Source organism: Sceloporus occidentalis, unplaced genomic scaffold (assembly GCF_023333645.1).
Source record: "Sceloporus occidentalis isolate IW3139 unplaced genomic scaffold, rSceOcc1.0.p SCAF_15, whole genome shotgun sequence".
In the NCBI taxonomy this organism is placed as follows: Eukaryota; Metazoa; Chordata; class Lepidosauria; order Squamata; family Phrynosomatidae; genus Sceloporus; species Sceloporus occidentalis.
In genome coordinates this window covers 17,714,379-17,736,885 of record NW_028316995.1, presented here as the reverse complement: position 1 = coordinate 17,736,885, position 22,507 = coordinate 17,714,379, and the positions used below count along the sequence as shown (strand labels likewise).

The 22,507-nt window shown below is 37.8% G+C and overlaps 1 protein-coding gene across 1 annotated transcript in view; it reads left to right on the top strand.

The window, feature by feature from the left end:
* The first annotated feature begins 15,353 nt into the window (after nt 1-15,353).
* ACOXL (acyl-CoA oxidase like) overlaps nt 15,354-22,507 on the top strand; it is a 110,965-nt gene continuing 103,811 nt past the window's right edge. Inside the window, exons 1-4 of the mRNA XM_089481531.1 lie at nt 15,354-15,364; nt 17,350-17,446; nt 18,525-18,608; nt 19,690-19,776. Of these exons, the coding sequence (XP_089337657.1) occupies nt 15,354-15,364; nt 17,350-17,446; nt 18,525-18,608; nt 19,690-19,776 (279 nt within the window). The remainder of the gene's footprint in view (nt 15,365-17,349; nt 17,447-18,524; nt 18,609-19,689; nt 19,777-22,507) is intronic.

Here is a 22,507-nt window from a genome sequence, read left to right as displayed (position 1 = left end):
TTTTTAACTTGGAGGTTCCCCTGATAGTGACATCAGTGGGAAATGATTTTTACATTTTACTGTTTTTTTTACTATTTTTTTCTAATTATTATTTATTTTATTTTTTAATTTATTTTTACTAATCACACTGTGATTAGAAAGCTGGGCTCCATTGACTTGCATGGTGAATGCAGTACCTGTATTCAACCTGCAAGTGGAGCCAAAGTTCTCTAGATGGTCTGGACTATCTAGCGAACTTTTAAAATTTGTGGTTCCTGTTACAGGACGGCGGCCATCTTCCTTGATGGCGAAGATTGCCGGCAGCTGCGGCTGTGACCGCTCTCCGGAGCGGTCACAGCCCATCAAAAGGTTAGTGTTTGGTGTCGCTGGATGCCTCCTGATCGAGGCATTCCAGCGACACCATTTAAGTTTAGGAGGCGATCGTCGATCGCCTCCTAAACGCTTTTAAAACGGGCGTCCGCCGCCATACAAAGTATGGCGGATGTTGACGCCCCGTGGAGGGGCCAGAGATGGCCCCTTCGTGCCGATCGCGGCGTTGCTGAATGCCTCGAGGTCGAGGCATTCAGCAACGCTTTTTGGGTGCAGAAAGCGATAGTAGATCGCTTTCTGCACCCGTTTAAAGACGTGCCGGTCCTGGCACGTCAATTGTCGTAAAGCACATGCTTTTCCGTGCCGTGCCAGGACCGGCAATTGTCATTAAGGGGTTAAAAAGAGTTATGAAACAACCAATACAGTTTTGTGAAAAAGTAATCACTGCCTAAGACCAAAGCATGGGTACACACCTTTTATCAGCAAAAAAATATACTCCTGTATTTATTGATCAGTCTACATCATTGAGGAGCTTTGACCCACTCTTCAACGCAGAATGACTTTAATTCAATGAAATTTGTTGGTTTTTCCGAGCATAAACTACTTGTTTCGCTTCCTGCAACAACAGGATTTAAATACAAATCAGATTGTTTGGTTCCTTAATGATGGCAAGATGTCCGTGCCTGGTGCAGAAAATCATCCCCAAGCCTTAACGGTACTTCCACCATGTCTGACCATTGGTATGCGGTTGTTAATGTGGAATGCATTACTTGCACTTTTATCAGATAAAAAGGTTTCAGTGTTGCCCCAAAAGTTCCACTTTGACTAATAAGTAAATACTGAATAGAACACTGTTTCAGAACTACCGTGGAGCATGCAGTTGGGTTTTTGCAAACGCGAGTAGAGTGTATGTGTCTCTTGTGGAATTATGAACACTGACCTTGGCTGAGGGAACCGAGAGAGGCATGCAGATCCACAGTTGTTCTACGGTCTGCTAGAAGATTTTAAACCTTGGTCTTTGGAAGCTGTTTGTTGGACATCCAGTATGTGGAAAATTCACTAGCATCCCAAACTTCATCCTTCAATCTCTTCAAACTCTACACGTGGTCCACAGTTGGCAAATTTCTACTGCGCAGGGCAGGTCAAATCAGGTCTGATCATAATAGTAAGTTCGATTGGGTTGGATGAGCATCAGTATGGGTTCTTCAGGAATACATAGCTGTTATTACCCCCTCAGTAAACGCAGCACAAAGAAAGTAATTATTTGGGGTGTATCTGACCAATAGTAACACAAACAATGCTATTCCCACCACAATTCTGTAAACGTTTCCTTGCTGCAAGTCTTATTCTTGATTTACTTGTGAGCCAAGTCTCTGCTAAAATGATGAAACTCCCCATATGTCACAAGGTTATTTAACATAAAGCAAGTCTGCAGCTAGCAATCCCTTTCTTTTTAGCCCTTGTAAAACTTGGACTTTAGTGAGTAGACTATTCTTATTTACGCTAAAATTATCTGATTTAGAGGATAATAGTGTAGTACTGTAATATACTGTAAATAGTGTATGCCAAGTAAAACCATTCCCTTGTGCACTAATTAGCTGCAAATAAATACCTGATAAGAACTCCCTCAAGATTACCGGAGAACTTTGCATCTTAGAATATAGCAAACCCTGTACTCTTGTTATCGTATTACCTTTAATTATCAATAGGTCCCATAATTAAGAGCACTGGGGCCAAGGTGTTGCAGAGGGATCAGGCAGTTTATCAGGTTATAGAAATACATTTGAAGATTTGCACCTTGGCTGATAGGTCAGAGTTTGTAACCATGTGGGGACCTCGATATATATCGCTCCAATTAACTAGACTCAAAATGAGATCCATCTCCAGTATGTGTGTCCAGCAGGTTATGTAGGTGATCTGCAATGGTCTTTTTAGGTCCCCAGAATCATTTTTAGATTCAACAACTCTTTATTATTATAGGGAACAGACCGTTATAGCAATCCTTGTCACATTGTGAATATTGGACCGTAGTCTAGAATCATTGGGTGTTCCATACAGGCTTTGGATCAAGCCTTTTTTCTTTGATGCCTCTAAAAATGATGCATGTCATTTATTTTTTAATTTATCCTCTGTTCATTGCTAGAGAAACATTATTATAAAGGATCGTTATTAAAAATAGCCGAATTTTGCATCTTTGTTTTCAGACATGCTGGTGAATGTTTACTCTACTCTACAAAATATGTACTTCAATCTACAAGAGATTGTAGAAATCCACAGGAACTGTCGGTCTGTAGTTATGGTATACTGTGAGTCTAACAGTTATAGTTGTGTGAAAAAGAAACTCTTTGAATTATATGGTTTTGCATATCATCTGTTCCTTAACAGGTCTAAACATTAGGTAAATATAACCTCAGATGAACAACTCATGACATATCACAATGCATCGTGATTTATTTAACGAAGATAAAGCCAAAATGGAGAAAACGTGTTAAAGAATAAATAAATAAATAAATGTACACTTTATGATTCAATTGTTTGTAGAACCAACTTTAGTGGCAATAACTTGGAGTAATCGTTTTCTGTGTCTCACGTCATTGCTTCAGTTCGTTGGGGTTTGCGGGTATTTGTTTATTCACAGCTCTCTTAAGGTCCTGCTACAGCATTTCAATCAGGTTGAGGTCTAGACATTGACTGGGCCATTGCAGCCGTTCTGTTGTAAATTTACTGGTGTACTTTGTCTTTTTCTGTTATGACCCAATTTTGGGCAAGCTTTAGCTGTCGGAAAGACGTCCTCACATTTGACTCTAGAATACGGAGTAGTTTATGGTTCGCACAATGACTACAAGTTTCCCAGTGGCTGCATGTTAGAATATTCTTTGTCTTGAATATCTAAGCTTCTCCAGTGATCAAACAGCAATCAAGACCACAGCTTCTATGTCTTATTAATAAGGTTTATTCGATAACAAATTATCAATTCATACAATACCAATGCTGGAACAAATGTTGATAAAAGGTACTGTAGGCTAAGTATCTTGGTGAGATGAAGATGAGAGCGTGGAAAGAGCGTGGAAAGAGACCTTGTCCTTGTAGTCATGCCAATTTATACCCCTTTACATTTGGTTAGGGTATACGTAAAGGAATCCTATTGGAACAGTAATAGGATACACCGGCATTCCACAGAAGACCCTCTAAACTACGTCACTTAATTGATACCATATGTTCCTAGCACTCAAGTTGCATTCAGGCCTAAAATGTGCAGAACAAAATAAAAGTATAAAAATGATTTCTTACACTTCCCCCTGTTTATGGTTATGTACCATAAATAAATGTTTGCTGTCCATTCATACAACATTCGTATCACATTCAGTGAGTGCAGGAAGATATGTAAACGATAATATTATAAAAAAGAATCTGTGGAAGACTGATGCATCCTACGTCTTAAAGTTTCCCTTAATATCATCTCTCCTTGCTTTATCTTTTCTCGAATAGTTAAATATGATTTTCTTATTCTACATAATAAACATATTTGAAAAATAATACAGATAAAAGACACAAATAAAACAATAATAAATGGATGTAACAAAACATTGGTGATAGCGGAGCCAACAGATGATTTTGCCATAATTTCTGTTGACTTAGCAAAGTTTTTCCACCAAGATGTACCTGAGACTATTGACCATTCATGTTCTATGTTTTTGAGTTTACCTTGCTCATGTTGAAATACAATCTGTGCTTCTTTTAATTGTTTTTGCAAGACATTTAAAAATCCTACATCTTTCCTTATCTCATTTGCCCACTTTTGCCATGGAAATTCACTTACTTGTGATAAATTAAACTGTAGTGGCAAAACATTTAATTTTTGAGAATTAATTTGAGAAACATTAATCTGAGTTCCATATATATAGATTGCTATTGGATCGCCATCAATACAATACAGACCTTTCGATAATATTTCTGTATGCGTACATTTAGGAAACATTGCTTTAATCAATTCCCCATTAGACATTACCTGTACACATACTCTACCTTTCTCTATAGGCGTTACAAGATCGTTAGATGTTTTCACACTTTGAATTGTACCTGAACATGAGCTCTGGTTATGAAAACATGAATGATATATAGTCTCAGCTTGATGAGACAAACAAATAATTTTGGACACAAAATGTAAACATGCAGACAAGTCTAACTGTTCCGGTTCTGACATATCTGTGGAAAAAACAAAATCAGGATACTCTAATTTATAAAATAATAATTGTGTACTACTGACAGGTATTCCCAATACTCTCATCGGGAATAATGTTTCTTCTTTACCTGCCATTGGTATTAAAGATGTACCTTTACACACATCATTACTACATCCTAACCATTTATTTACCCATAAATCAGTATGATTTCGAGCAAATGTAAATTCTTCAGGTAAACTACGTAGAATTCCTAGAGGAGTAATACCACCTTGGAATGCTTGTGCCATTATTTTGAAGTCAGTAGAATATTCAATTTGGATTTCCAAGCAAGCTCTGGCTACTTCTGATAAATCAGCATTAGTCATTAAAGCCATGGTTGCTTCCTGGAGATGTTGCACTGCAGGTCCTATCACAGAAGCTGTTTTTATTATCATATTCTCCAAGATTTTGTTTAAACCTTGTTGAATATGTGTTTCTTTACTTCCTATTAACCCTGCAGTTTCCAAATCAGACTTTAGTGTCTTAATATCCATAGTATTAAGTATACTTTCTACTGTATTTACACCTGTTAAAATTCCTTGTATTACATTTCTCTTTTTCCTATTCAAATTTGTATTATTTCTACCAAACCAGTCATCAACACCTCTTTCCATATTTAATAAATATTTTTTGCATTGTGGAAATCTAGATGAAATTTTCCATTCTGATATATTAAAATTCCAAATTATTGTTATAAATTTACCATCTAAAAGGAGAGGTTTGGAATGGAGATAGTTTACCTGAAATGGACTTGATTCTTTAAAAATTTTGTTTTCACACACAGATATTGTTGGTGAGATGACAGTAACATTTACATCTACACATTTCCTTTCAAAATTTTTCAATCTTAAACAACACTGATAATTCCCCTTGTCATTGAGAGTAGGCTGGTCTTTATGATATGTAAATCTCTTCTCAGACCATTCTACTCTACCTACTAGACCTCTATGTATCATACTCGGATTTGCATTAGAAAAACTTCCCAGGAACTCATCACCCTTAATCCATGTCATTAAAGACTCAGGAGATAACACCGACTCAATACTACATGTCAACACTAATTGATCCCTTCCTTCTAGGATCTCTATAGAATTAGGAAATACTTCTATATTAGGAATAATCAAATCTGTTACAGTTATTGCCATTTCCACATTTACAAACTTTGAATCCCTAAATGCTTGTATTTTCCATACTATAGGTGTATTTGATATGTTATTTTGTAGTATTGTTCCTGGTTGCAGAAATTTATACCATACTTGTTCCGTGTATAATACCTTTGTTCTCGTTTCTCCATCTTTAGTTACTGCCAAACCTGGAGTATTTGGTGCTAGATCTCCAGACCAATTTACTATCACATCACCATGTATAACTACACTCAAGTACGCTACTTCATTTATAATATGATCCCAAGACCCAAATTTTTCATCATCTTGTGTGTAGGTCCCTTTAGTCCAACTAAATAAATGTTTAGGCCCTATCGTAACATTTAACCTTACATTACTTTGTCTATTAAAGTTAATTCTAATGTTACATACTGATAAGTACCCTTTCATTACACCAAAACACACATGACCATTAAAATCATCAATTTCTCTCTTCTTTCTAATAATGTCTGGGAACACTCGAGTTTCGTTAATTTGGCTAGTTAGTTGTCGAATCTGCAGATCTTCAATTTGTGGATCCTCCTTAAAACAGTCAATCATCAGTATTGTCGTCATCAGAACTGCTATAAACAAAAAAGATTGTCTCTTCTTGAAAGTCAAATGTCTTTGCCATAAGGAACTTTTGTTGGAGTCTGCATCACCCATGGATCTGTTTTGTACACACTAGGGAAAACAAAATATACAATATCAATATTTAGTTATATACAATTTACATTGATCAGAATGAACCCAAAAACATTTTTGTCTGCGTTTGTTACTCGCATTATCCAATGGTCGTTGAACTTTTAACATTATCTTGCCCATTGTATCTATAATGTTATACGGGCCTTCCCAATTTGCCTCCCATGGACCAGTTTTCCTAAAAGTTTTTATCATGACCATACCCCCCTTTGAAAACTTTGAAAAATCTGGAGGTGCCATTTTCTGCATACGGGTTGCTGCAAATGGAAGGAGCTCTGCTAAGTTATCTTGCAACAATTGTAACCATTTTGTTTTAGTAATAGCATCTTTTTGTGGCGTGGACAAATATGGTTCATGAGGGAAAGCAAGTGGCATTTTTCTACCAGTCATAAGTTCAAATGGTGTATACTGTGTAGCTGATGATGTTGTACCTCTAATACCCATAAGAACAGCTGGGAGAGCTTCTACCCACGTATTACCTTTGTCAAGTAACATTTTTGCAAGTCTTGATTTCAATGTTCTGTTCATACGTTCCACAATGCCAGATGATTGTGGGTGATATGGAACATGAAATAGTTGGTCTATTCCCAAAATTGCGCATAAAGACTGCATAACCTTACCAGTGAAATGAGTACCTCTATCGGATTCAAGCATTCTAGGAAAACCCCATCTGCTGAAGATATGACACCACAAAGCTTGTGCTGTACAAAAAGAATCATCTTTCCTTAATGGTATACATTCTACCCATTTAGAAAATACATCTACTACCACTAAGGCATATTTCAACCCATTTTTTCCTGCTGGTAATGGACCTATGAAATCTATTTGCAATGTAGACCATGGACCATCTGCTGGTGCTATGCGTTGCATTGGTGGTTTTTGTCCTTTGGGCCTAGGATTTACCTGTGCACAGATGAGACATGATTGCACTACTTGCTGTAATGTTTCTTCCATTTTTTCCCAATAAAATTTCTCCTTTAGTACTTCTAACAACCTCTTTTGTCCTATATGACCTAGGCTTTCATGATTATACTGTGTAAAGAAAGTCTTCAAATGTTCAGGCATAACAGGACGTAATTCTCCATTTTGGTCATGACACAAAACCCCGTTCTCATGAACAAATGGAGGTTTCGGATCAACCCGAGAGGCAGCAAGGGATGGATCCTTTGCTTGTTCCTCTGCAAATGAGGGAGACTGCGTACTTGCCTTTTTTACCAATGCTATGACTATAGGTTCAGTTTGATATACGGGTTCACCTGTTAAAGCTGCCCGTTTGGCTAACATGTCAGCTGTTTCATTCCCTACACTGTGAAAATCTTTGTCCTTTCTATGTGCTGGTACTTTAACTATGGCATGAAATTCTGGAACTTGAAAAGCAAGTTCAAATATAGCTTCAAGTGAATCTTTGTGTGTTAACACTTTGTTTGAAGCATCTACAAAGCCTCTTCTTTTCCATATTGGTAAATGTTCTGTCAATGATCTTACTACATATGAACTATCACTATAGATCACTAGGGGGCCTTTACTTTCTTTCTCCTCAATCTCCAATGCAGTTTTTACAGCTTCCAATTCTGCTCTTTGTGCTGAGAAGTGTCCTGGCAATTTATGTTCAATTGAATACCCTCTTTCTGGATACCAAATGGAATATCCTGTGTAATACTTTCCATCTGAACAAAATCTGGACCCATCAACAAATACAGATTCATCAAATTTTCCTACCTCCTTTCTGAAAACCGAAGGAAGATCATCTTCTAAGTTTACAATACACTCATGTGGTTTACCTTCATATTGCATAAGTTGTGGAAGCACATACTTAGCCTTATGATCCACCGTGATTCTTTTAGAAGACAATGCCAACAACCACTGTGAAAATCTCTGATTTGAAACACCTGGTATACCCTTTTCAAGTAAAAGTTTCAAAGGTGTATGTGGTGTTTGGAGAATGATATCTTTAAACCCCACTATGTGCTCAGATGCCATTACAGCAAAATGCACTCCAACTAAATGCCTTGCACAAACATCCAATCCTCTTTCCACTGGGGAAAGAACCTTGGAAAAGTATCCTACAATTCTCCATGTTTCTTGTTGCAATTGTAAAAGTACTGCTGAGACAGCCGTCTCAGACGTATGTACTTGAATAGCAAACGGTGCAGTAGGATGTATGGTAGCTAAAGTAGGTGCCCTTTGCAGATCTTGTTTAAGAACTTCAAAAGAATTTTGATGCTCTTCCTGCCATGGACCAAAACAAGATTCATTATCTTTTAACAGGTCATATAAAGGTTTTGCTTTTTCAGCAAATCCTTCAATGAATTCCCTGGAAAAAATCATCAATCCCAAAAACTGTCTTAATGCCTTAAGTGATGTTGGTACTGGAAGTGAAGCAATTGTTTTAATTCTTTCCTGTACTGGCTTTCTATGTCCTGGACCAATATGAACCCCTAAGTATTGTACTTCTGGTTGCATCAGTTTCACCTTACGTGTGTTCAATTTTAACCCAGATTCCTGCAACAGAGAAAATAATTCAGTCAAAAGAATCAAATGTTCTTCTTCAGTTTCAGTTTGCAGAAGCATGTCATCAACATATTGTAGCAAGCATTCTGGTTTAGAAAATTTAGACAAAACATTTGCCAATGCCTGGTGAAAATAAGTTGGTGAACTGTGAAATCCTTGGGGTAAAACAGTAAACACATATTGCTGATTCTGAAAAGTAAAAGCAAATTTATACTGACAGCTCTGCGTGAGAGGTACTGAAAAGAAACCATTACTCACATCTAACACAGTAAAAACTTTAGCATTTGCCAGTAATCGTGACATCATATCTGGAGTATCTGCTACCACATGTGCTGAAGCTGGTGTGTATTTGTTTAATACTCTTAAATCAATAGTTAATCTCCATGAATCATCAGTTTTTTTAACAGGCCATAGAGGGTTGTTGCATGGACTGTTTGATTTCCTTACCACCCCTCTTTGTTCCAGATCATTTACCACACTTGCAATTGAATTTATTGCTTCTGGTGGAAACCTGTATTGTCGCTGAGCTGGAGGATCAGGTCCCTGTATATCAATCATTACATCTTTGAATCTCCCACATTCATTTTTACTTTGTGCCCAAAGTAAAGGAAATTTTTGTACTATCTCTTTAAGACATTGGTTATTACCAGTATATGGCCATTGTATTTCTGTAGAAATTGCCTCTACTGGACATACAAATCCCAAATCACCGTATTCTGAGGGATCTACCAACACTGGTTTTCTACCCTTAGCATCTTTCCAAATAGCCTTATTTCCAAGATCAACAATCCAACCTCTTTTCTGCATTACATCAGTACCAATAATATTATCAACATCCTTGCAATACCAAATATCAATTTTCGTTTTTAAATATCCTGGTATTTCTAAAGGAATATCTGATATTAATGTTGCAGTAGCACCACCTGTTTTGTCAAATCCTATAACAGTACATTTAGGTGCCTCGTGTGACAACGGTAACTTCAAGCTGGTTACACTTAGCTGTGCTCCTGTGTCAATCAAGAATTCAGTATCATGACCCTTTAGAAAACCCCGTACATGAGGTCTGCCACAACCATCCAAATAAACCGGAGCCAAAAATTCAAGTGGACGCGGGGGCAGGGTCTCAGACCGTCATTGTGGAACAAGTAATTTATCCTTAGCACTGCATGTGTTATCAACATAACTATGTCTGTTTTCTAAAGCAACATTATTTGCAGTAGCTACAATTTCCCTGACTTCTCTAATGAGTGGTGCATATGGAGATTCTCTCTGTGATGTAGTGTGTACTGGATTCCTTCTATCTATTTGGTCAGACGTGTGAATAAATCCATTTGATTTCCCTTGTCCTTTACATTGCATATCATAAAAAAGTTTACGACATTGTTTTTTAATGTGACCTGGTTTGTTACAATAGAAACACTGTATAGGTTCTTTGTTCCAAATCCTTTGTCCCCTGGGAGCCAACATGTGGTTCCTTTTAAACTCCTGAGGAGGGGAAGGGGGATGAAAGGAATTAACCCTTTCCTTTCTGTGTGTGTAAAAACTTTTGTTAATAGCAGCCACATTCATTTTAACCTTTTCATTTTTGCGTTCCCTTCTGATTTTATCAATAAACGCAGCAGCAGCCTCAAGTGTTTGCATATCCGAAGCAATTGCAATACTAGTAGGATCCAAATATTTAAACTTTTTAACAAACACTTGTATCATAGAAGCAGGACATTCATCATCAGAAATTTTAAAAACTATTCTATATGCCTGCTCAAATCTTAACAAAAAAGAAAATGGATCCTCTGAAATTGTAGGTTTCAGGTTTTCTAGTATGTCAAGTGTTGGATTTTCATTTCCAGTTGTAAACTTAATCAACTGTTGGAGTCTATCCTTATCTGTTCCATGGATGATTTCATCATCCTCCACTATAGGAGTACTTATTGGAGCTACTAATCTTCTACTCATGTATGTAGGCAACCATATTTTAAATAATCTGTTTCGTTGTTCATTAGCCAAATTATGCTTCTCTGTATTCGATTCAAATACATCTGCATTACCAAATGCATCCAAATTAGAATTATACGGCGGTATTTCTTTAAGTAATTTCATTAATTCGCTTTGTATCTGTAATTTTAATTTTGCTGCTTTATTTCTAAGCTTCTTCCTTTGCAGTTCCTGTTCTGAACTGACCTCTGGTTCATCCTCTACATTTTCTGGAATTAAGCTGTGTCTTTGTCTATCTCCCCTTGTAATTACACAAACTTGTTTCAAATCTTTCTGCAATTTTGTAATTAACAAATTCTTAATTTCTAAGCAATCCGACAAATCAGAAATCTCTTCAGTTAATAAATCACATTTAGGACATTCCTTTTCTATTGCACACACATTGTGCATCTCATTTTTAACCATGTCACTACTCTGTGAATTACTTTGACTAACATCATTATTAGTCAGATTAACACCACCATCAAGTAATGTATTAAAAATCTTAATCATTTTCATTACGTTTCTCAACTTTTGTTTCTCCTTATTCACAGAAAATATCTTTTTGTCTATCTTCTTATTTGCATCTTCACATTGACGCCATAAATCATGCCACAAAGCTGAATCACTAGCCGTATAAGGAACAAACGTAAATTCAAGTTTACTTCCGGAAGACAAAGTATTAATAAAATCCATACTTACCGTAGATCAGTTGCTTGCTCAATCTGCTCTCACTACGATACACGGTTCTGGAATGCTCTTGCTTCTCACCACGTGGTCTGGTAATGGTCTGGTAGTGTCGAATTACACTTTCTTCTGATCACACTGCTAGGTTTTTTTGTTTTTTTTTAGTCAGAGGATCTCTTTGATCTCTTCAGACAACTGCACACTATCCCCCCTTTGTCGGAAGAGGAAAAGTAAAAAACAAACGTGCAGTAAAGGCTCGCCGTAGAAAACTGACTAAAGACTGGCTGGCTCGTCAATTTGTTAGAATATTCTTTGTCTTGAATATCTAAGCTTCTCCAGTGATCAAACAGCAATCAAGACCACAGCTTCTATGTCTTATTAATAAGGTTTATTCGATAACAAATTATCAATTCATACAATACCAATGCTGGAACAAATGTTGATAAAAGGTACTGTAGGCTAAGTATCTTGGTGAGATGAAGATGAGAGCGTGGAAAGAGCGTGGAAAGAGACCTTGTCCTTGTAGTCATGCCAATTTATACCCCTTTACATTTGGTTAGGGTATACGTAAAGGAATCCTATTGGAACAGTAATAGGATACACCGGCATTCCACAGAAGACCCTCTAAACTACGTCACTTAATTGATACCATATGTTCCTAGCACTCAAGTTGCATTCAGGCCTAAAATGTGCAGAACAAAATAAAAGTATAAAAATGATTTCTTACACTGCAAAAGAAGCCCAAATCATCAACCCTCCATCACCGTGCTTGAGCGTTGGTATGAGGTGTTTGTACTGATATGCTGTACATGGCGCTGTGCATTATGGCCCAACATCTCCACTTTGGTCTCGTCTGTCCAAAGGACATTGTTCCAGAAGTCTTGTGGTTTGTTCAGATGCAACTTTGCAAACCCAAGCCATACTGCCATGTTCTTTTTAGAGAGAAGAGGCTTTCTCCTAGGAACCCTTCCAGACAAACCATACTTGTTCAGTCTTTTTCTAATTGTACTCTCATGAACGTTCACATTTAACATGCTGAGGCCTGTAGTCTGTGATGTAACACTTGTTTTGGGTTTTTTTTGCAATTCCTCCGAGCATTGCATACTCTGACCTTAGGGTAAATTTCCTGGGACAAGTGTATAAAAACTATCACTATCTGCTTTTTTGTATCAAATAACACACTAAAATGAATCTGACCAATCAGAGGCCAAAGCTCGACACTCAAAGAACAGCAGACTAAAGTCAATTTTTTATTACAGTGTGTCTCAGAAATTGTATAAGATTTGGCTCATTATGAAATGTGTAATTATGCTTAAACAGTGAATCTATATAATGTGCATATAGAAAATGACAGACATTAATATATGGAGTGGATGTGTTGTTCCTTTTAGTAATATACCATATGTTTGTCCATTGTTTGCTACTTAGGCTGTGGAGCCATCCTTACTGTATGTACTACCGCACACCACAAAGCCAACCTCAGGGGACTCCTGTGATGTGTAGTACAATAAACATAAATGTTACTTTAGGATGGTTTTTCTCTCTACTCTGTCTAATAATAATAATATGTGATGAACGGTAAAACACCCCCTGCTGTGTGTGAGCTTTGTTACTGAAAAGGCATGATCTTGGTCCCTAAATGCTGTGCGGAGGACATTGGCGACTGACGGAGGTGTATCTTATTTATTAACACTCTGCAGATGGTTATCATAGTGTGTACATGGCCTTGGGTCTGTTTATCCCTGCCTCCGGAGACTGGCAGAACCTTGATAATTAGAATCAGACATAAAAGATCTGCAGTACAGGTCAAATCCGTTTTATGACCGGTTTCTGAAAGCCAGAATCTTTGTTCCTGAATCCAGACTGATAGATTTACATATTTCAAGTATGATTTTTATTTAAAGGGATACTTCAGGGCCCCATTCAGACCAACCAAAGAAGATTGTAGTGCCTTGTAACTGTGGATGCATTTTTAACTAAAAGAAACAATGAAACAAGAACCCCTTACCTTTAGCCAATCAGGAAATGTTCCCATTGATTTCCTATTTCTGTGCATGCAGGTGGAAGAACTCATTAGCTCTCTTGTATATCTTGTGTTCCAATAGACACCGAGACCCATGCCCATGCATATGTAATACAACCTTTATAATTGAAACATCAGCTTAAAGCTGCATTGGCACTGCTCTGTATTTTTAGGATACACTATACAGGTTACAGCCCCGGGGAGGTGTTTTGTGCATGGATGACATGCAAGTCTTGTGTATTTATTGAACAAAACAGCATTCTGAAAGCAGGCTGTTATGCTAAAATAGACGCATTGGTGGCACGTGGACAACATGTGTCAAAGAGCAGATGATGTTTAAGGAAATCCCCCAAAATATGTAGCAATGTGGTTTCTTTGAAGAGAATTTATCTATTTTAGGATAAGAAAATGCTTTCTTTTTTATGCTACGTTTGTCTAGAAGTGATTTTTTTAATTGTTGTATGAGGCTATACCTTTAAATCGATACATGTAAAAACAATTTGGTTCATAATTTAACAGCAATTCTAGAAATTACAGCCGACACCTAGTATGTGGCGCCACCTGCTGGACAAGGACTACACTGTCTTTTATTTTGATGCATGCTTAATAAAGTAAAGAAAGGTTGGCTGTATCACACAATTCTGTCCTCTACAATACTGTCAACATAGGAGCACAAGGGGGTTGGCAAATGTACACTAACATTCAAAAGTCTGGGATCACTTAGTTGTTTTCATGGAAAACGAGGATATTTCTAGCTGTGCGAATGTTAAAATTTTTTTCCAAGGATCAATTAGCCTTTTAAATTTAAACTTGGATTAGCAAACACAATGTGCCATTGGAACACAGGAGTGATGGGAGTGATGAAGCTATTCCATGAAAAAATCAGCCAGCTGGAATAGTCATTTACAACATGAACAATATCTACACTGTATTTTCGATCCATCTAATGTTATTTCAATGGACAAAATTTGCTTTTCTTTCAAAAACAAGGAAATTCCTAAGTGGCCCCAAACCTTTATGTAAAATTTATGAGTCAGAAACAGGGAGAGTTAAATGTTTCTGACACTTCTACCATAAAATGCGTATTAAGGTACCTGCTGCAGGTGTCCTCCTCCATGGGCCTATTATTCTTGCCACTGATTGGCTGCTTGAACCGATCAATCAGTGTCAAGAAAGTGCATCTATTGAAATTGCTGAACAGACCTCTCTGAGTCAGAGCTGGAGCCAACTGGAGCTATGTATATCTCACACAGGAACACATCTCCTGCACTGCATTTAGCAGGGGATGGTGAAAGGGACAATTACATATGGGGGGGGGGGGGGTCCATGCATTTGCCAAAGGAGATGATAGAGCTAATATATATATATACTCTGCATTTTATTAGGTACACCTTGCTAGTACCGATTTGGACCCCCTTTTGCCTTTAGAACTGCCTTCATTGTCATTCCAAGGTGCTGGAAACATTCCTCAGAGATTGTGGTCCATATGGACATGATGGGATCATGCAGTTACTGCGGATTTGTCGGCTGCATATCCATGATGCCAATCTCTCGTTCCACCATATCCCAAAGGTGCTCTATTGGATTGAGATCTGGTGACTGTGAAGGTTATTGGAGTACAGTGAACTCATTGTCATGTTCAAGAAACCAGTTTGAGATGATGTGAGCTTTGTGACATGGTGCATTATCCTGCTGGAGGTAGCCATCAGAAGATGGGTACTCTGTGGTCATAAAGTGATGGACATGGTCAGCAATAATACTCGGGTAGGCTGTTGCGTTTAAACAATGCCTAATTGGTACTAAGGGGCCCAAAGTGTGCCAAGAACATGTCCCCCACACCATTACATCACGACCAGACTGACCCTGCCATCTGAATGTCGCAGCAGGAATCGAGACTCATGAGACCAGGCAATGTTCTTCCAGTCTTCCATTGTCCAATTTTGGTGAGCCGTGAGAATTGTAGCCTCAGTTTCCTGTTGTTAGCTGACAGGAGTGGCACCCGGTGTGGTCTTCTGCTGTTGTAGCCCATCTGCTTCAAGGTTCGATGTGTTGTGCATTCAGAGATGGTATTCTGCATACCTTGGTTGTAACGAGTGGTTATTTGAGTTACTGTTGCCTTTCAGTCTCGAACCAATCTGCCCATTCTCTGACCTCTGACATCAACAAGGCATTTTCATCCACACAACTGCCTCTCACTGGATATTTTCTATTTTTTGGACCATTCTCTGTAAACTCTAGAGATGGTTGTGTGTGAAAATCCCAGTCGATCAGCAGTTTCTGAAATACACAGACCAGCCTTTCTGGCATCAACAACCATGCCTCGTTCAAAGTCACTTAAATGCTTGGTTTGAACTTCAGCAGGTTGTCTTGACCATGTCTACATGCCTAAATCTACTGAGTTGCTGCCATGTGATTGGCTGATTAGCTATTTGTGTTAACAAGCAACTAAACAGGTGTATCTAATAAAGTGGCCAGTGAGTGTGTATAATATATTAACCCCTTCAGTCCCATATGGAAGTACTGGTACGTCCTGCTCTTCTTGCAGCGGCAGGGACACATCCCTACCACTGCACGGGAGATCAGGCTGTCGTTAGTGATTTCCAAAATAATACAATTAATAATAATATTAAAAAAACCCCAGACCTCTAACCATTTAAAAATAAATATATATATATATTAAAATGCAAAAAATAAAATAAAAACACCCCTTACATCCCATTGCCCTAACACAATATCTACCCAGTATAACCCTCCTGCCCCATTCACAACCCCCAAACCCGTTAAGCCATAAGCATAACAGTTCTACGAATAATGTACACCTTATAGTATGTTCCCTATAAGTGCTGGGAAAGTATGGAAAATCTATATAACTTGGGTATTTCTGAAATCAGGACACCTGAATTGATAAACTTGGAGGGGATTTTCCATCACTTTACCTAATGTTGTGAGGATTCAGAGAGAAAATGTGTGTATATATATATATATATATATATATATATATATATATATATATATATATATAAAAAAAAAATAAAAAAAAAAAAATAGGTGTTCGCTAGTTTTTACAAAATTTCTCATTCTAAATTTTCAGCTAATCATCTAACTATGGTATATAAAAAAAAAAAAGCTCTATCTGTCCTTGAAAAAAACAATATATAGTTTACATGTGTACACTATTCACAGGAAAAGAGAATAATCACTGAACCGACATAGCGCAAAAATGGCAAAATTGCTCCGGGACTTGAGGTACCAAAATTGAAGGGATTGAAGGAGTTAACATTGAAAGTGGTATTACCTTATTTTTTTTATAATTGAGGAAAGAACATCCCTGTCAATGATCTCCTGCAAGAAGAGCCAAGCTGGCTGACATAATGTATGGTAAACTATCAATTTAAATGATTTAACTATACAAGCCAACCAAGTTCTTTGTTACGGGAGAAGCTCACTGTGGTTGGACCGTCATGAAGTTTAATGATGTTAATGAGGGGAAACACAGCAAAGCCCCGGGCTCTGATTTAGTGAATTAACCCTTGTCCTGGTGCTATTCAGCCAAATAAAGCAGTATGAAAAAAAGAATGCTGGGATGCATGGTGGCGTACCTTGTGGAAGCACAAATTATAACTTTGAATGGAAGATGCATCTTGTGGTCTTATTGAAATAAAGGTTTATGTATATAGTTGAATGTATACTTTGCACAACAGCAATTTTAATATAATGTAACCTGTTTAATCTGTTTCAAACTGTTTACTTTCATTTCTGTTCTTTTTTCTTTTATTAACAGGTATGACTTGACTCTGGATGAGATTAGGGACCTTACCTTTGAAAGAGTGAAATTTACCATGGGTTTACCTGAAGTTCAACGTGCATTTGTAGAGATGGTAAGACATTCCCGTACCCTACATTTATTTATTTAGAGGTAATTCCATGTGCGTTTGCACGCAAAGAAAAATTTGTTTTCCAAATAAAATGTTTTGCCCAATGTATGTTATGTATTTGGGCTAGAATATGTAGGATAAATCAGTAAGATGACAAATGCGTCTGATGGTCAAGGCAGTGCAGAGGAAATAAATGTAGGTGAAATTGTGTAGAATTGGAAAATCCTGTTGATTTGAGTCTGTTGTATTATTTAGAGGAATCGATCTTCTACCGTCCACAGTAACGGACTTAGACTCTATCTTTTCTTTACCAACTTCACAGAAATTTATATTTTGATGGCAGATAAGAACTATTCCATCCATATAGTCTGCCCATTTTTCCAAGTGGAGAGACCATTATCAGTCCTTGGCTTTGTCTTAGAATCGGGAAAGATTTATGCCTATCCCATGCCTGTTTGAATGTCCACACTGTATTAGTCTCTGCCACTACTGATGGTAGGCTATACCATTCATCTACCTCCCTTGGTAAAGTTAAACGCCCTTACATAAGCCTCCACCGTTCCAGTTTGACTAGGCCCTCGTGTTCGTTTGCCCTCTAAAGTAATCTTTTGGGCCAATACTTTGTAAAATAACCTTCCATCAATACACATCACAAAGCCTAGTGGTACTGAAGCTAGTCACCTGCTTTTGAATACATGCCCCCTTACAAGATTTCAACAAAAAAAATAAGAATGGAAACATTTGAGTCTTCGTGGTGTACTGTGATAGTTGGCAGTGCACATTGTACCCACCAAGTACCAGTAGACTCAATGTATTGCAATCATACTGTAGTCTTCAATGTAAAGGTAGAGTCCAACTTATCGTATAATCAGCATTATTCTTGGGTAACCAGAAGCCCTAGAGTCTGCCAGTTGGGTATGGAGAGAGGTCCTATCCCACAAACACATTTTACTTAACAATCATTCCAAACAATGGGAGCTATGTATACAGAACAGTCCTGTAACTGCGAACGTGGTGCACTCGCCTTAGTAACAAATGAAATGTACTTTTTTATATATATTATGTTTGTTGTTGTGTTTAGATAGATAAAAAGAAAAACTTTATCAACAGAAGTCTGGTTATTGGAGAAGTCCTGTGTACTGCAGATATGACAACTGGAGTAAAGGTAAGATCATAGACTCCTGTGACAAAGAGCATGTAGTAATTTTACTTTTTTATTCTGAAAGAAAAAGGATCTTTTAGCAGGAGGATGATTCCTTTGCAGAACATATTCAAACTGTAATGTTATGATATAGTGTTGTGTGTCTATTTACTGTAGTGACATCAGTAGGGCCCATGTTCTCATTAAGAAGTAGGAGGACAGGACCCATAAGTAATTGTCTTAATATCAACTAGTTTAGCATATTTCACTAGTGCATATTATAGAGCACTATATAAGTATTTTTCATTACTGGTGTACTTTACACACCCAAAAATATAATTAGAAGAAAACAGGAGAAAAAGTATTAAAGGATCATAATTCAACATGTTTACGCTGTGATCAGAGTTAAGATATCTAAATGTAATGCTGATAATGAGCTGGATTTAATGATTGCAAGTAATCACAATCACAGATAATGGGATAGCAATCCTCACTCAGATTGTAATGGATAAAATTGGATACAAGCAGTTATACGTTAACCCCAGATTCATCAGCGGACATAAAGCATATCAGTTTTTCAATTCTCTCTATCCAGCCCAAGGTTTCCATTGCTTCGTTAGTTAACACGATGCTGTGTTCCGCAAATTCAACAAATCATCCTTTAGACCTCAATGTATTCAACAGTGTTTTACATTGGATAATTTATTTTAATATATTTTATAGACATGAAAAGCTTAACAAGGCTGTATTAATCTGTAATTACATTCATTGCGTTTTGCACACTTCTACTTTTAATTCTGAATGTATGTTTTAAGCATCACTGTTCTTGAGATCAGAGTTTGTGTGTGCATCTGTTTGAACTTCCCAGATCTCCTCAAATAATCCCAGGCACCTTTGTTAACACTCTGGCAGGAGTTTATGGTCATTATATACTGTATATGCCGATTGAATCTGATACAGTACTTGATCCAGCTATGAACATGTAAGGAGACCTGCTTGACTTTGTAAGAGATTTTTAAGGACCAGCGATGAGGAAATATACTCCATTCCAGAAGATGTGACCTAGTACAAGCAGAACATTTACTGCAACTTCCATTTCTTACAGTGCGGGGTTATTTGCTGGTTGTTTGGTGGAGCTGTGATGAATCTTGGAAGTCCAGAACACATTCAGAAATGGTTCCTTCCCTTAAAGGTACAGCATCGATGCTCACTGGAGTCCTGGTTAATGTATATCTCGATCTTTATAAGTAGCAGTATTGACATTGATTGGCCTCTTTGCAAAGTATACATCATTAATGTATACTTTACCCTATGTATACATCATGGAAGTCCCCCTCTCATGCAACGATCTTTAATACTTTCTCCTTTTTGGCAGACGTTGTCACCTGTCCTCGATCGTATTATAATGTGAAATTATCCGCTGTCATAGGGTCTGGACGGTTTCGGTTACATATCGGGACATATGTCCTGTATCGGGACAGTGAGCACATATGGTTAGATAAAGCACAGTGGGTGATTTGCAATAGAAAGTAACATTAAATTAATCATGCAGTATACATTACTGTTACTGTTTGTATTTTGAGTGGAAGAATTGTCAAATTAAATAAAAATAGCATTGTTCGTTAGGTGGCGCTCATGTACTTTGGTTTCGGTATCTGGCACACACTACGAGAATTTATTTTGAAGAGGAAAAGTTTATCCCTTTGTGAGAATGTGACTGATACTTTTATCTGTGTTTTAAAAGTTGCCATGCCATAGTGGGGAAATATTGGCTGCAGTTCTTGTGTTTTCATGTTGTGGAAGCTTCTTAGCCACATTTGTTTGGCTGAAGCACAGATTTTTCCATAATATTGCGTGTTCTCCCTAAATCACAGCTTAAGTTAATGTTTATGCATTGTCTGTCTAATCTTCACCTTTCACCTCAACCCTAGGCTACAGGAGGGAGTAAGGGGGTGGTGGTTCAAGAGGTTTGTGTACAAGGCCTGGGGAGCATTGGCTGGATCTCCAGTCCTACTTAACGTCTCGTCATGAGTTAGAAGCACTGGAACATTTTCAGAGTTTTTGTTTTTAAATGTTGTTTCTTGGAAGACTCAAAGTGAATTAAAGGCTAAATGCCCAAGAAATCAAAGAATAAGTAATTCATTGCCCAACAGATATAACCGAAAGCCATTAAGCTTCATCTGAGGTTACTGAGGGACGTAATTGTGTGTTCTTCAGTACATAGCACAGGTGGACCTGTCATTCTGCTAAGACCCTGATTGATCAAACCCCAAAGAACTACTCTGTGTGGGAGTGCTGACAACAGGCTTACATATCCCAGCACTCACAGTATTTACATGTGGAACTGAACTCTAGATGCTACGGATATACTCTATATGTATACAACACACTTCAGCAACAGTATAACCAATATCACTGGCATCAAATCTGGTCACACGGTGAAATGTACCTCCAAACTGCTCAGTGTTAATGTCGCTGAACTTGCTTAGTGGTTTAATTTCCAAGAGTGAAAGGCAAGAAGCAGAGGAGTTAACAAAGCAGGTTTATATAGGCAGCTGGTGTGACTCAACCGAGCAAAGCTTACGGTGGTTAATGTAACGTTTATAAGTAAACAATCATTGTGCTGCACATGTATGGTGTCAATGTATAACCGATTTATTACCTTAACAAGCCACTGGAGCATAAAATACAGTGCTGTATACAGTAGTATGGATTGGTTTTATCTCAGTTTTGGGCAATAAATTACCCTTACCTACAAACCTGGGGGCAGGTCCAGGGTAGCGGAAGTTCCCCTGCTGTAAAACCGGGGGGCAGGTGGCCCTCTTGGAAGAGCAGGCATCCTGTTGTGTTGATGCTTAATGGGACCGTTAAAGGAGGGATCTTTGATCTCCCCCAACTGGCCCATTTACATTACATTACATTTATTTCTATAGCACTAGCAGATTCCATAGTGCTCTTACAATCTGTAAAATCATTTTAAATCACAAACAAAAATAAACCGATACAAAAGCAGAAGAGGGCCCTGCTCTAGTCAGTCAGTGATTGAGGAGGGAGTGAAACGGTAGGAGAGGACTGCATGGATGGGGATGAGTTGCTTGTTGATCATTCAGATGGCTTGATTAGGGTAATGGCTGAGAGTATTGGGAGGATAGGTTGTACTCTTCTTTTGATAGTTGCGTACGAGGCAGAAAGTCAGTGTCGGTACTGCCACCGGCTCCATTAAATGGTGCTGCACAACTTTTAGATGCTGTGCGCTGGGATTTTATATAGGTCAGTTAAAATGGTGCATCGATAAATAAACATACCAAACAATAGAATATCTTGGTAATGAGAGGAAATAAAGTGTTTCTTCTGGAAATTCCATGCAATAGGTTAATATAAATTTGTGACCAACCCCCCAAAACCAGACCCCGGTCTAATGCCACAACGCCTACAAAGCTATGCTTGGGCGAGCAGGCAAATCACTTGCTGGGTAAGGCCCAAAGGACCCTTACTTAACTGACCCATATATTTGTAGTCCGCAACCCTACCTGTAATTCCTTTTCTAAGCCAACCCCACCTGGTAAACCTTGAACATTTGGGTCAGCCCCTACATTCCGTCTCTGGTGCTTACTATCACATTAAAATGCGTTCATCGTTGTTGAAGCACCAAACTCTCCCTTTAAGAACAAATGTGTTGCATCTCAAAATTGCCAATATGTTGCATGCCTAATCTTATCCACAACAAATCTTCTTGGGGTAATTATAATCCTACATATATCAACCATGTAGAATTATAACCAATATTACAAGGACTAAAGGCAGCATTAATACCCTTACTGTGCAATCCCTTTTAGGTGAATATGTGGAATAGTGCCAATAAAACATTGCTTCCAAATATTTTCTGGGACAGAGTACATTACATGGCTAGTAGGCTGGTCTTC